The sequence below is a fragment of the Leishmania major genome, chromosome 7, assembly GCF_000002725.2.
Source record: "Leishmania major strain Friedlin complete genome, chromosome 7".
NCBI lineage: Eukaryota > Euglenozoa > Kinetoplastea > Trypanosomatida > Trypanosomatidae > Leishmania > Leishmania major.
Window position 1 is genome coordinate 253,713 of NC_007248.2, and position 14,726 is coordinate 268,438.

A 14,726-nucleotide genomic window follows, 5' to 3' on the forward strand; every position below is an offset into this window, starting at 1 on the left:
CACCACCACCCCCTACACACCACCCCCTACACACCACCCCCTACACACCACCACCCACCCCCTACACACCACCACCACCCCCTACCCCCCCTACACCCCCCCCCCTTATCGTTCTCTCCATCTACGCTTTCCCTCCTGCTTCCACTTTTTGCTCTTGTCCGTCTCGCAGTACATCGAATATACTGCTGTGCTGGTTGGCGTGGTGGAGGGCGAGGTCGCACGTGCGCTCTCGCGTCTGCGTGCGCGGCGTTTTCCCTGCTATAGCTCTCCTTGCAGCGGTGCGAAGGGAGGGAGGTGGGGACACGTTTACGTGCTCGTTCGCACAGAGACCCACCAATACATACAGAGGCAAAGGCAGACAAGAGGTTGGTGAAGGGAACAGCTTCGCCGCTACGAGGAGGAGGAAGAGGAGGAGAGAGTGGTAGTGGTGGGAGGACGTCGAAACAAACAAGGAAGGGTCCGCAATCGTTTCGCGTACCGAGGCCTTGCACGCATCTCTTTCTATCTGCTTATTCTCTCTCTCTCTGTCAGCGTACTTTATTTTATTCTTTTGTGCTCTCTGGCTGCGTGCGTGTCGGCCACGTGTGCCGTTCGCTTACACACGCACTCGAAGAGGGAAAAGGCCTGCTACCACTCACCACCCCCTTTTTGTCTTCGCGCCCAGAGGAGTTGCCTTTGGTTTTGTGGTCTTTCTGCGTTTGTGTTTCTCTTGCCAAGGGGCAGAAGAGTACATCAATAACGACAAAACAATTGACAGAGTTGGAACCATCAGGAGGATATCTACGAATATATATATATATATATGTAAACAACGGTATTACTTTCTGGCTGGTAGCTGTCGTTCTCACGTTGTGTCTCTCTTCCTCTCCGCGTGTGTGTGCGGACGTGTCTTCCCTCCTCTTTTGTGTGTCGCCGTCGCCCCCTTTTCGCCTTCTTCGCATTTGGTTTTCTTTCGCCTCGTACGCTTGCTTCTGCTGTGTGGGCGCTGTCGTGGTGCTCTCGTCTCTTTCTCTGATTCCTGTCGTTACTCGTGCTCCATTCGGTTACCTCCTCTTTTTTTTCCCTGCCTCTCATCTTTTCTTCCCCCTTCCCTCCCTCCCCAGCCCTCTCGTGTGTCTGCCCTCCGTTGTCGCGTTCTCTCTCTCTCTGCTGCTCGTACGCTGTTCGCCTTTTCAGCAATCGCCTTCGCGAGGCGAATACAGAAAATAAGGCACACACACACACACACACACACCAGGTGATTGCTGTTATCGACTTGGGCGATCCCTCGCTCTCTCCATCTCTTTTTGTTTGTTGTTTCGCGTTCTTTCTCGTTCATTTGTCCACCTGTACGTGTCTCTGGAACACCTCTTCTGCCTTCCCTCCCTCCCTCCCTCCCCTTCTCCCTCTAGCGGCGTGTGCCTTGTCTCTCCTACCCTCTTTTTGATCGGCCTGATTTCTCTCGCCTTTCCCCGCGTACACTCCCGACAGTCCTTGTTGGCTGGTGCTTCCGCTTTCTTCGACGCTCGCCGGAGCGCTGACGCGCACGCGGATACACGCGTTTCTGTTTCGCTCTTGACATTCTCGTTGCTTATTATCGTTTCGGTGAGTGCCCCCCGATTCAGTGCTGCCCCGCCCTCCTCTCCTCCCCCTCCCCCGTCTTCTTCTATTTTCCGTCTTTTCTCGTTGCTTATCCACATTCATTTTAACGAGTTCCTTTCTGTGCTCGCGTGTGTCGACGCCTGAGGCTTTCCGTTGTGTGCGTGTGTGTGTGTGTGTGTGTGTGCGTGTGTGCGTGTGTGTGTGCTCGTGCTTGTGAAAGGTTGCGCCTCCTCCCCCTCCCCTCCCTCCTCCCCCATCTTTTTCTATTTTGTTTCTCTTCTGTGTGCGTGCGCGCGCGCCTTTCTCCTCGTTCTCTTTCTCTCTCCTTGTCTCGCTGCGCTGCCTCTCTGACAGTGACATCCCCTTCCCTCCCTGTCTGCGTGTGGTTCTTCTTCCCAGCTCCCTCCTTGTTGTACTTGCAAGCTCTCTCCCCCTCCTTTCCCATAGATTGCGTCTTCGCGTGTTTTTTTTCTGTTGATTTTGGTTGTTGTGGCTCTGTGGCAGACGGACGGCGAGATTTTGTTTCTCTTGGGCCTTTGCAGTGCCTCTTGCGTTCTCTCCCCCAGTGTGATCGCCACCCGTATCCCCCCCCCATCTCGGGCCTCCCTCCATCACGCGGTGCTTGTCTGCCTTTCACTTTCGGTTCTCCTGCACGGGGCGTCAAAGGGCTTCTCGTTCTCGTTCTGCACTCTGTCCCCCTTTTCGTTTTTGTATTGGTCGCTCACACATCATACATATTCCTTGTATTCGCTCCTTCGTTCTCTGTGTACGTGTGCTTCCGGCTGTTTCGTGAGCGACAGCGTTCCTTGCTGCTTGTCTCTGCGTCCGGGTTCGTTTCGAAGGAAGGCACACGCAGGGTAACACGCGCCTGTTTCTACCGCAGAAGCTGTTTGCTCTTGCGGCTTCTTGCATCCCTGACGCTTCACACACACATCTTCAGACGTCAGCAGTTGCCTTCTTCGTTCCTTTCTTCTCTCCCTCTCTCTCTGCCCCCCGCTCTTTCAAGCCCAAGTGCACACGGGCAGGCAGGAGGAGTGCCAAGCGAGCCACCGGCAGAAAAAAAACAGTGGAGAGGAGGTTCGCAAAGGGCCTGCCGCCTGCCGCCTGCTGCCTCCCCGGTCCCATTCGTGTCTTCGCTCTGTGCTCGTATTCGTTTTGGCTGTTGTGTTTATGTGCGTGTGTGTGTGCTGACTCGAGCACCGTGGCCTCGACTTTGTTCTCTGTCGTTGTGGTGATCTCTCCGTCGGTGTGCGTGTGTGCGTCGTCACGACATACGCACACCCGCATATACGCACATATATATATATATATATATATATATTTGTATACGTATATCTGGGCGTATACATTTTCTCTAGCCGCACGAAGTGTGTATCTGTCTATATACCTTTCGGTCGTTGTGGTGCCTCTTCATCGTCTGCTCCCTCTCTCACTCGACCATCTGCGTACGCGCCCAACTCGTGCATCCGTGCGAGAGAAGAGAGCGGAGGGGGAGGGAGACGACAGAAGCGGAAGGGGACGACGACGTGATGCCGTCGTTTTCGATACGCGCCGATCCTGTCGGGGAGGACCGGATTTTTGTGCTGCGGACTCTCTCCTTGACGTCGCGCCGCGCTGCCGCCGTGAAGAACCGCGCTATGGCCGCAGCTGCGGCAGCAACGCCGTCGGTACTTTCAAAGAAGCGCTCGCATCCTTCCCTGAGCTCTTCCTTTGAGAAGAGCGGCGCTGGCGGAACGCTGAGCAAGCGGGGGAGTCCTGACAGCACCGCTGGCGCCTGCGACAGCGACAGCGCGGGCGCGCTTGTGATGGACACGGCGCTGCTGATGGAGTCAGCGGACGGGGGCACAGCGACTACTCCAAATTCTCACGCCTCGCACATGCTGCACGCACCTGGCGGGTGCATCGAGTGTGAGCGTGGTGTCGGAAGCGCTAAAGTGCCGCTCCCCGACTCCGCTGTTTCACCGAGTGCAAAGGAGGCACTGACGAGCCCAGCCGACGCCTCGGAGGCGCCGCTCTTGGCTACGTCGCCCATATCTGCTATGCGGCGCGCTATGGAGAAAGGCGCGCGCCCCGTGCGCCGCCCGCGCAACACGCCCGCCTCCTCCCCCTTTGCACACACTCGGAGTGGGAGTAGTGGCGATCCCAGCGAAGCTGCCAAGGCGGCAGCGCTGCGGCGCGATGCTGTGCGTCGTACCTTGTCATTGCTGGGGCTTCCCACCTCCGCCGGCGTCTCTGCTAGTGTGGACCGTTACGAGGTTGCAGCGTCGTTGTCCTCTCAGGCGCCGGGGAACGGGGCTGGCATCGATGAGCACGCTCTCACCACGACAGTGTCCCCGGGTAGTGCTGGGGGCCGCTCGGGGTCAGCACGGGCACCTGAAACGTCCCTGTCACCTGCGGTATCGGCTCCGGTGACGCCGGTCGAAAGCACGCAGGGCAAGAGCGACACCGGGTGCCCTGGCTCGCCGGTGGTCGTGAAGACGTTTGGTGCCTTTCTGCAGCTCTTGCAACCAGCACCGCCATCCCCAAGCCTGGTTGTGTCACTGCCGGGCCCCAAGACCGCAAGCGCAGCCCCGTGGTCGACAATGCGAGACAATGTGGCAGGCAGCGGCCAGTCATCTTTTACAACACCCACACCGCCGCAGCCGCAGCTGTCATTGCCAACAGACAGCGGGTTTCGCTCTGTGCCGTCTCTGCCGCCACCACTGACACCGCCACCACCGTACGTGGCGACTCCGGCTCCGCAGGCAACCTTTGGCGCCGGGACCTTCACCACTGCGCAAGACCTCGTAGCGCATGTGCGCCTGCTTCTGCCGTGGACAGTAGTTGCAGCAAAGAGGCGGCGTCGCGTGCTCGCTGGCGCAGACGAGTTCGGCAATGACTTGGCGTTGTCACCGCTGTCGTCGTCCTGGCGTCCGATCCCGGCTGCCTCGGAGCGCGCCACGAGTGCGAATTCGTCGTCGTCTGCGCAGTCGCCGCAGCACCGCGTACTGTCGACGGACTCTGCCGCCACCACAAACAGCACCTCTTTCATGGACGACGAAGTCACGCTCGTCAGCGACCGCGTGGACGCGGTGCTGCCGACTTGGGCGTACCTGTCCTCACACATTGCCGACGCCGTCCCGCCGACACTCTTCCTGTCGGTCCCCACTGTCGCTCTTGCGAGGGATGACTCCCTCGCGATGACCTCGACGGGGAGCAGCCGACGCCGCCTCACCCACAGCCCCCAGAGCAGCACGGCCAGCTCTATAGTCGATGGAGTGCCACCCCCACTCCTGTCCATGGCAACGGCCCCGCTTATTATGGACGAGGGCGCGGATCGGCAGTCGTGCTTGTACCCGTACGAGCTGGCGGAGGCCTGCGCGCTGGCACGACTACGACGACCTACGTCGAAGACAGCGGCCGCGGCCGCATCGGCGCAGAGCTCTCTGCACCTGCTCCGACTGGAGCTGCAGGTCGATGTGCAGCATATTCCACCCACAGTGAGGAGCGTGGCACCGGCACAGCGGCAGTGCATTCTGGATCAGGCCCTTACCGAGTTCACGCTGACGGGCGTTCTGTCCAACACGGTGCTGCGAGGCGTGCTGAACGACGCCGCGCTGCGGTTGTTGGCCAGCGTGGACGATGAGGTGCTGCGACGGATCGCCGGGGAGGTGGACCAGGCCAGTCAAGCAGAGGTGGAGCCCCGTGAAGGTGGCGCATCGAGCGTCTCGGCAGTGCCCGCTGTCACCCCTCAAGCCCGCTGCCAGCGCGTTGTGCCGCTCAGCCTCCAAGTTCACGCTCTCCAAGGGGGGCCGGGCATTGCTGCGAGTGCCACGGCGAGTCCGCTGCTGTCGAGCGCTTCGGTGCACTCCGCGACGGCGTCAACCGTCTCTGGCGAAACAGACCCGCCGCGCCACATGCCGATGGTGCCCACCGCCACGCCGACGCGACTGATCCTCATGGTGCTCGTGCAAGTGCAACACACTGCGACAACATCGACAGCTCCTGAGGCCCAGGAGACGCGGATGGCGGATGGCGAGCAGAGGCCGCAGCCGAATGGACACGATCGGGAGCGCGCGTCCAAGACGGTGGAGGCTTCTTCCTCGTCCTCCTCCGCTGCGGATGCAACGACTCGGATGGACGAAAACGCCGCCGTGTCCTTAGCCAGCGCCGTTGTACCGCATCTCTTCCCGCTCACCTTCGGGCTTTCACGCTTCACGACGCGGCTCTCTCTCTCCAGCGCCGTCGACTACGATGCCCTGTGCACCGCAACGAGGACCAGCGATGCTGAGAGTTGGCCAAGCTCTACCGCGGAGGCTGCGGAAGAAGTTGCCGCCGCTTCGGCGGAAACCTCAGGAAGGCGGGCGGCAGAGTTCTGTGAAGGCTCGACTGCGACGACGACTGAGGAGGGCACACGGATAACCGGCGCAGAAGCGGCAGCGCAGCCGTGGTCGTGGCAGGACATCTCTGTCGACTCTGTGCGGGTATGGTGCGGCCTACCAGAGCTGAAGCCGCCTCCAACGCCGGCGGCGGCACCCTTATCCTCTTCCCCGTCGGCTTTCTCGCGTGTGGTGAGTTCCATGGCTGTAGGGGCGGGCGGCACGGCAAGCATGAGCGCTTCGCTCTCGTTGCAGTCGACGCCGAAGCGGCAGCGGCCGTTCCAGAAGACAGTTCAGGAAGCTGCCACCGCTGCCGTTCCCGAGAGCGAGGCGGTCCGCGATGCCGTGGCTGACCAGGCAGTGGCGTTTGAGCGTGAGGCGAAGGGCCAGCTGGGCGAGGCGGGCAAGGAAGAGGGCGAGTTCGACGACGGCGGCGCCATAAGCGAGACGCTGCGGCGCTGTGATGTAGGCAAAGAAACGGTGATGCTGACGAGTGTCGTGGAGGCTGTGCACCGTTGCGTCGACGCGCTGTGCGGGCACGCCAGGCTGCTGCGGGCGCTCATGGAGACGGGCGAGGCTGCAGTGGAAGCCGACGAGGCCAGCAACGGAGCTGTAGGCTGCTGGGGCTCAGAGAGCGAGGGGAAGCCCCAGAAGGAGGCACCTGCTGGCCAGCAGCGCACGGTGGCGTTCGAAGAGACCGGCTGCACTTCAAAGGCGGACGCCGTTCATGGCCACCGTTGCGTCGGCGATCATGCTTACCTGCAAGACATCATGGTGGCCACCCAGCAGGTGCTCGTGTGCGGGCTGACGCGCTTGCTTATCGCCGGTCTTTCCGTGCCAGAGTCTGCCGAAGGCAGCGAGGTGTCTGCCTCAGCGGAGAGTGCGGCAGCCTTCGATGCCGAGAGGCGAAGCGCAGGCTCTCGCTCCGTTCTCTTTTCCATGCTCGCTAGCGCCGAGGACAGCGATGGCAGCGCCGCGGCGCACACTGGCGGCATTGCACAGCAGCTGCGACGCTGGTTCTCTATGTACGGCCGCTACCTTGCCGAGCGTTTGTGTGCCCCGCTGGAGCGGCTCGAGGCGTTCATCGCAGAGACCACTGCCAGTGCCGCCGCGGCGCCGACGACGGCTACGACGATGTCCGGCATCTGTGACAACGTCCACAGAGGCCCGAGTGACACGCCGAGCACCTCACGTCGGGTGGTGCCCGGCGCACAGGTGATGGCGAAGGAGAAGCGCCGCCACCGCCGCCACACTGCGGGCGTGAAAGCCTCACAGGATGGCGCGAAGTGGGACGGCGCCGGGAAGGCCAAAGAGGCGGACGCGTACGCCGTGGACTCCTCCGTGCTGCCCGCCTTGTCTATCGCGAAGGCAACCGTGCAGCTGTGCCGCACGATGGCCGGCACATGGGCCCCGTTGTACGATGCAGGTGCTGTTGCTTCTTGTAAGGAGCCGTCAAGCCACCAGCACACACCGACGACGTCCACCGACGGCGACGGCTTGGCAACGATGTCGGACACAGCTTCGCTAATTCAGCCTCACTGCCGCCAGCACTACCGCTCCACCTCACGTACGCCTTCTGCCTCCATGCGCACGGTCGGTGCCACTGCCAGCGCTGTGCGCCTCCTTCACGAGCGCGTTGCCCCTCTTATGGACGCCATTACCAGCGTGCTAAGACTCTTTGAGGCGGAGGAGCGACGGTGGGCAGCGCTGCAGGAGCCGCTGGCGTGCCTGAGAGGACACTGGCGGGACATGCGGGCGATCATCAACGAGGAGTGTGTCCAGCGGTGTGAGGTAGGGCAGTCGTCGCTGGTGGCCTTGGAGAGGCAGATGCGAGACACGCTCGCGATGAGGGAGGTACGTGGATGGTCATCAATCGTGGCGGAAGAGGTCGTTGCTGCCGCCCGCGCCGCTGCACTCGCCACTGGGGGCGAGTCTGCATCAGCGGAGCGGGCTGAGCTCGGCGAACTCACTGTTCCAGCGATCCGGCCTCGTACATCCAGCCAGCGTAGCGCTGCTCAGCAGCCCACACTGACGCCGGTAGCCACACTGCCGTTGATGCCGGACCTTAGTGGCGCACACTTGCCTCCGACGCATTCCCTCAAGGTACCGCAGAGGACGGTGATTATGGCAGAGGCGTGCAAGAGAGAGCGAGTCGCGGCGGACTCGGGCGAACATGTGGGGTTGACGGTGGAGGAGACGCTGCTGTCGCCATCGCCGCCGACGCCGTCGCACACATGGGACGTCGAGCGCGACGAGCCAGAGGCGGCGGAGGAGGGTGAGTTGAAGCACGCATGCGTTGAGGATGTCGTCATGGTTGAGGATAGCGATGCTGGCGAGCGTGGCGACGACGGCATCGAGGCATCAGCCGAAACCCTGAATAACCGACCCATGGCGTCTGCGGAGGCAGTGGTGCCACCTCTGTCGCCACTCCTCTCCGCCGCAACGTCCAGCCCCCTCGCCACCACCGTAATGCAGCAGCAGACGCCGCAGCGCAACCAACCGACGCAGAGTGGCTGCGCGAAACGCTCGGGCCACGCACCGATGACGCAGCCGCAGTCACAGACTCAGTCCCGTGGCAAGGCAGCAGGCTCACGTGCGCAAGCCTCGAAAAGCAGCGCTGCGCCTCCGATATCTCTGCAAAACTCGAGAGCGCCGACAGCAGCATCAAACAGCTCTGCGCGACCGTCGCAGCAGCGAGGCACAGCTTCCACCGATTATGGTGCCGGCGCCGCGGCGTCTGTGGAGGGCGCACTGGCACTTGCGGTGCGCCAGGTGCAGCGGCGCAGCACGCCGGCGCCCCTGTACGTGGATGTGGTAGTGCTCCGCCAGGCCACCCCGTTCGTGGCCGTCGGTGCTGTTCTTTTCTTTCTCCTTCTCTTCCTGTAAAGGCAGCGATGATGGATCGTGCGTGTCGCAGTGACTGTGCCACAGATGCTCTTGGTGCTTCTCCACGCCCGCACAGGCGCGCATGAATCCGCGGGAACGCCGCGTGTTATCGATTTTGTTCCATTTCTCTTCGAGAGTGCCTTACAAACCGCATAGCCGGTGGTGTGAGGTGTGGTGGAGTGTCGTCTCGGCTGCTGCGCTGTGTGTGTGTTTGTGTGTGTGTGTGTGCGTGCGCGCGTGGTGGTGAGATGTCTGTTTCCGCCATCGATACAAGTGAAAGGTGGAGCACGAGACAACCACGAGAAGGAAGCGAGATGCAACGCCGCCACCGTGTTGGGGGGCCCCCCGGCACAGAAAGAAGTTTTTGTTTCAAAGCAGGAGACGGGCGACCACCAGCATGCGTGACTAGCAGTGCGCCGCGCGGTGAAGGCCGTATCGTAACGCGATATAAGTTTCGCCGTTATGCCAGGATGGGAACGGTGGGGGGAGAGGGGGCGGGAGGGGATGACAACCCTCGGTTGTTTCTCTGCAGGGTTGGGTGGGGCACGTGCACGACGACGTCGCCTCTCTATGCGAAAAAGCGATGTGACCCACTCTCTCCTTCGGACGGCTTTGCGCATCGTGGATGGTGGGCAGGTACGGCATCGACACGGGTGAGGGAACCCCCCGCTGCATCGCTGACGGCTGCTTTTTTGGTCGCCCATGTCTCTTGCCTGCAGTCTCTGAGGGGGGGGGAGGGTATGTCAGGTATGTATGTGGTGCATGTGACTGCCTTCTTCCCCCTCCTCGCCGACGTCCGCATCGCCAACTCCGCCACCAATCTTGGCGTCTCTCTCTCCTTTCCTTTCTCGTTTCCATGCCTCTCCTTATTCATCCGCCTCTTGACACCCGCCGACTTTTCATGCGCATCCACGTACACACACACACACACACAAACATGCACTAGTGTTGAGCGAAACAGCAGACTGTGACCGCCTTCATCTCCTACCATCACCGTCTACTCAGTTTTAACCTCTACACCGTTCCCTTGCTTATCTGGACACACTCGAGTTGGCCCACGTGCGTCTCTCTCTCTCTCTCTGTGTGTGTGTGTGTGTGAGTGCGACTATCTGTCTGGTTGCGGGTGCGTTCGCGTAGGTGTAAGGCTTTTCGGGATAAGAAGAGCAGCAACAAGGGACCAGCGGCAACTCCCCCCCCCGTGGGTATCTCCTCTCCACCACCACCATCCCCACAACCATCACCCTCTCCTTCTCTTCCGCTACCCCCCAAGCCGCCTCAGCGGACACCGCTCCCTTAGCCACAGAGGCAGCAACAACCAAAAAGAAATACACAGCGAGAAAATGAGTCACAAGTATATCTTCAAGTACATCATCATCGGCGACATGAGCGTCGGAAAGAGCTGTCTCATGCACCTGTTCACGGAGCAGCGGTACCGCAAGGACCTTCCGCACACTATCGGTGTCGACTTCGGCACCACGGTCGTCGACATCAACGGTGAGCTCGTGAAGCTGCAGATGTGGGACACCGCCGGGCAAGAACGCTTTCGCTCTGTCACGCGAGGCTACTACCGCGGCGCAGCTGGCGCACTCCTTGTGTATGACATTAGCCGGCGATCGACGTACGCCCACATAGGCACTTGGCTGACCGATGCTCGCGCGAACACGGGGCCCGAGACGGTCTTCATTCTCGTAGGCAACAAGTCTGACCTGGAGGAGGAGCGAGAGGTGTCGTACGAGGAGGCGGCTCAGTTCGCAGCGGAGCACAATCTGCTTTTTGTGGAGTGCAGCTCGCTAAACGGCAACAACGTTGAGGAGGTCTTCCTGTCTACGGCGCGCCGCATTCACGAGAAGGTGAAGAGCGGTGTGATGAGCCCGGTCGATCCGGAGAGTGGCGTGCAGCTGCACACGGCCGCCATTCCCACCTCGACCGCTAACAGCGGCCAGACTGGGGGTCCAGTGGACTTGAAGGCCGGCACGAGTGGCGGCGTTGCTGCGGCGGCAGAGTCGAGCTGCTGCTAGGAGGAGCTCCTTCTGCTCCGTCCCTTACCCTCCGACTTCCCAGAACACACGCACAGGCACATATATGCGTATACGTTCAAAGGCCGTAGAGGAACCACAAGGGAGATTGCGTGTGTGTGTGTGTGTGTGTGGAGGGCTCGGGTGGGCGTACGCCTCGCTGCGCAAGCACGTGCGGTACGTGTAAGCGCGTGTTAGGATGAGGTGGCTGGGAGAGGGCAAAGATGGAAGAGGAGGAGGGCGGCGTCGAGGGTGGCAGTGGTAGTGGTTGTTGAGCTGCTCAGCAGATTCTAAACGACCACAGTGAGCTGGTGTTTGCGTGCCGGGCTGTGTGCGCACGTGCAGCGGCGAGACGCTCTGTCGGGACCAGGCTTGTTTCACGCGCCCAACCCAACCGACTCCCCTCCCCTTCTGCTCACCGCCTTCTCCTCCCTCTTCCACGCGACTTTCGTCCCTCATAGCACGTGGCCCCGACTTTTCCCCGCTGCGTGATGTCTCGCGTGTTGTGGCGCTTGCTCGAGATGTGCCGTGCCTTCTGTTCGCTTGGTGCTCTCCGAGGAAGAGAGGAGAGAGAGGAGATAGGGCGAAGGGGTGCAGGACCGAGAGGGGGTGATAATGCTGATGGACACACGCATCGGCTCCTTCCCTCTCACCCCCCTTATTGGTTTCCCACTCCAAACGCGTAAGCTCATCCCTTCCTCCTCTCTCTCGCATCCACCTCCTTCTTTCGTCTCTCGCTCTCTTCACTGCTCTCCTCCTGTCTTGCTGCAGCTGGCTGGCGTGGCTCTCTTGTTTATTGTACTGTCCGCCGCCGCCGCCGTAAGCAGGCTGTAGCGGCAACAGCGTGTGCACGCGTCTCTTCACACCCACTCCACCTGCTGACGTGTGTGCGTGTCTGTGTCGGAGGAGGAGGAGGGTGTGTGTGGGGTGGGGTGGGGTGGGAGGGCTGTAAGGAGAGGCGGTCGATGGTGGGGGTAAAGGTGTGGAGGCCGTCAACATACACCTATGTGCTTGGTCGGCCGGCTTTTTATCATCGGCCGCCACCCATCCTCCCCTCCCATCCACCCATCCTCCCCTCCCTCTCTGTCTGCCGCTCTCCGTGTCGCTGTCTCTCTTTCCCTCCCTCTCTTGTGGGATTTTGCTCCTCTTCGCTACTGCGCGGCAGAGGCATACCTTACGTGGTAACCTGTGCCGTCGTCAGAGCCGTGCTACGAGGGCCGCTGTTGCTGTATGCGCTGACGCATGCCAGGGTGTATCTACCAGCATGTATGGGTGGGTATGCTCGTGCTGTGTGTGTTCGCACAGGTGCCCTCTTCTCTCGACACGCATGTGGTGTCGCTGATATCTGGGAAGCCGCATCCAACTCATAAAGAACAGCGTCGCCTGGAGACGGCCACACCACACCATCCCGCTCTCCTACCCCCTTGTCGCCGCGCCTGCGCACACACATGCACATCGGATCATCCAAGCATGCTGCGTAGTTCCACAAGCTCCCGTCTTCTACCTGTGCTGCTACCTGGCCGTCTATCTCGGTCTCTCTCCCTCCTTTGCTGGACTGCACCGTCCATCCTCTCACAGTTGGTGTTGCGCCCTCCCCGCGCCCCCCTTCCCGCTCCATTGGTGTAGTGGCAGGCATACCCCCACATCACACCCAGGCTCACAAGCCATTGTCATCGACGCGACGCCCAGTGAAGACAATACTCGCTGCCGTTCGGCTCACACGCAGCAGTGCTTCCCACGGGACAGATAGGAACGACACCCTTCTCCTTTCCCACCGCCCACCGCCATGCCCCCGTCGAACGTCCGCAAGGAGGAGGCGGAGCTCCGCCAGATTGCGAAGCAGGCTCGGCTGGCACGCAAGGAGGTGCAGCAGCGCGAGCGAAAGCAGCGCCAGCGTGAGCGGCGCGCGGCCGCCAAGAACGGTGAGGCAGCTACTGCTGCTCAGCAGACCGCTGCGTCTTCGGCAATGAGAACGCGAGGGGCAATCATTCTCCCAGATGAGGTCCAGGAGCTGCGTCAGCGGCTCATGGGCGACGACGCCGCCAGCGCTGCGTCTGCGGCCGACTCTCCCGCGCGGAAGACGAAAAAGGCGGCAGCAAGGAAGGCCGCCCGCTCTCCCGCCAAGAAGTCTGCAGGCGCTGCCGGGGCCAGCAACCACGGCGCCGCCTCCTCCTCCACGCTAGTTCCCACGTATCACCAGGAGGTGCACTTCAAGAAGAAGATGTTCTTTGTGGACGTGGTTCTGCACCACGTCCCGCATCAGAAGATCGACATCAGTGAGACGAACACGAATCGGCTGGTAGTCGACACGTGCGGCCACACGAAGAAGTACCGCCTGGTGCTGCCGTACCCGAAGGGCATGCTGTGCGACGCTGCGGCGGCCACGTACGAGTTCGAGAACGGCATCCTGCAGTGCCGCCTCCCCATCATGGACGGCGCCATCCCGGCCAGTCTCGAGGCCGAGAACGCGAAGATGATCGAAAAGATGCGCCAGCAGAGGGCGCTGCGCTTCCGCGTGACGCGGGATGGCGACTTGACAGTGCGCACGCGTCAGGCGCTGCTGACGCAAGCGCCCGCCGCCCAGGCTGCGTTGCCAGAGGCGAAGAAGGCGGCAGCAGCACAGCGCGGTGACGACACGGACAGCGACAACGAGGTCGTCAACGCCCAGGCGCGAGAGGCGAAGGGGACGGAAAAGATGGCTAGTCCCAAATCTCGGAAGCGTACTCGTGACGGCGACGAGGAGGATAGCAAGGAGACGCCGCAGCAGACCAGGTCTGTATCAGCGAAGAAAGCGAAGGGTGCGGCTGCTGCGGTGAACACTTTGCCGACGGAGGCTGCCACGGCATCGAAGCCGGCCGCGAAGAAGTCGAAGCCTGACGTCTTCGAGGCCGAGCACGCCAAGGTGATGGAGGCTGCAAAGGCGGCCGCGGCCAAGGTGCACCTCTCGATGCGCGAGCGGGTGAAGCTGGCCAAGGCGGTGCAGGCGAGCCGCGAGGAGCGCCTGCAGACTCGCTCCCTTCGCAAGGAGCGTAAGGAGGAGCAGAAGCAGCAGTCTTTTCACCGTATCTTGGAGGAGCAGAAACGCCAGCTGCTGGCCCGCGCGTCGATGCAGCAACCGGCGCCAAGCCCCACCGCGAAGGTAAACGCGTCTGCGAAGGCGGTGCACTTTGCCGACGAATGAGAAGGCCTGCCCCTCTTCGCCTACGCACTCTAACGGAGAAATTGTCCAGGCAGGCGTCACACAGACGTACAGATGGGCGGCCCTGCCTGGCAGCTGTTGGGAACGATGTCTGCCTGCTTGCTTGCAGATGGTGACAAGTCAAGGAGGAAGAGGAGGGTGGCGATGGTGGCGGTGGAGCTCAAAGGGTGCCTATTCCTACGAGGCAGTAACCCTCCTTGCGTTCACCTCTCACAACGCGCGCTCCCGCTCACGCGTACCCCCCTCCCCCACCAATCTCCGCTTCTCTAAGACTCTCGTAACATGCACGCTGATAATACTGCATCGACTAAAGGAGCGCGAAGGTGGGTGGGGTTTGTGCGACAACGGAACGCTTTTGAATACGCTCCCTCCCCCTATTTGGTATCTTTCTAACAGCAACGACACGGGTGGTCTTGCATAGGTTGCACTACCCTCCCCCCCCCCCCTATGCGCCCCTGGCCACTCCCTCGCCCCGCCTCTGCCGCCGTCGTCTCACGGTCTTGCCGCCGCCCTCGTTCGTGTGTCCGCCAGACGGGCGAGAGGGAGTCGTGGATGGGGATGTGGGAGGGGGTGCGGGCATGTTTCTCTTCCCAGCGTTTTCCAAGACGCACGCGCACAAGGGCCCAAATCAAACAGGGCAGGCGGCGGAGGACGCGGCACCGTCTTTTCTCGTATTCTGTCCGGGTG

General features: G+C 61.5%; 3 protein-coding genes across 3 annotated transcripts; all 3 read left to right on the plus strand.

Moving 5' to 3' along the window:
- Positions 1–4,163: 4,163 nt before the first annotated feature.
- Positions 4,164–8,825, plus strand: LMJF_07_0550 (cysteine peptidase B (CPB); the record flags this gene model as incomplete). The annotated part of the gene is made up of 1 exon (XM_001680909.1): positions 4,164–8,825. The coding sequence occupies one exon, from the start codon at positions 4,164–4,166 to the stop codon at positions 8,823–8,825; it is 4,662 nt and encodes a 1,553-aa protein (XP_001680961.1).
- A 1,340-nt stretch (positions 8,826–10,165) lies between these two features.
- Positions 10,166–10,843, plus strand: LMJF_07_0560 (putative ras-related protein rab-14; the record flags this gene model as incomplete). The annotated part of the gene is made up of 1 exon (XM_001680910.1): positions 10,166–10,843. One exon carries the CDS (start codon positions 10,166–10,168, stop codon positions 10,841–10,843), a length of 678 nt encoding a protein of 225 aa, XP_001680962.1.
- A 1,783-nt stretch (positions 10,844–12,626) lies between these two features.
- LMJF_07_0570 (conserved hypothetical protein) lies at positions 12,627–14,021 on the plus strand (the record flags this gene model as incomplete). The annotated part of the gene is made up of 1 exon (XM_001680911.1): positions 12,627–14,021. One exon carries the CDS (start codon positions 12,627–12,629, stop codon positions 14,019–14,021), a length of 1,395 nt encoding a protein of 464 aa, XP_001680963.1.
- Between the last annotated feature and the right edge of the window lie 705 nt (positions 14,022–14,726).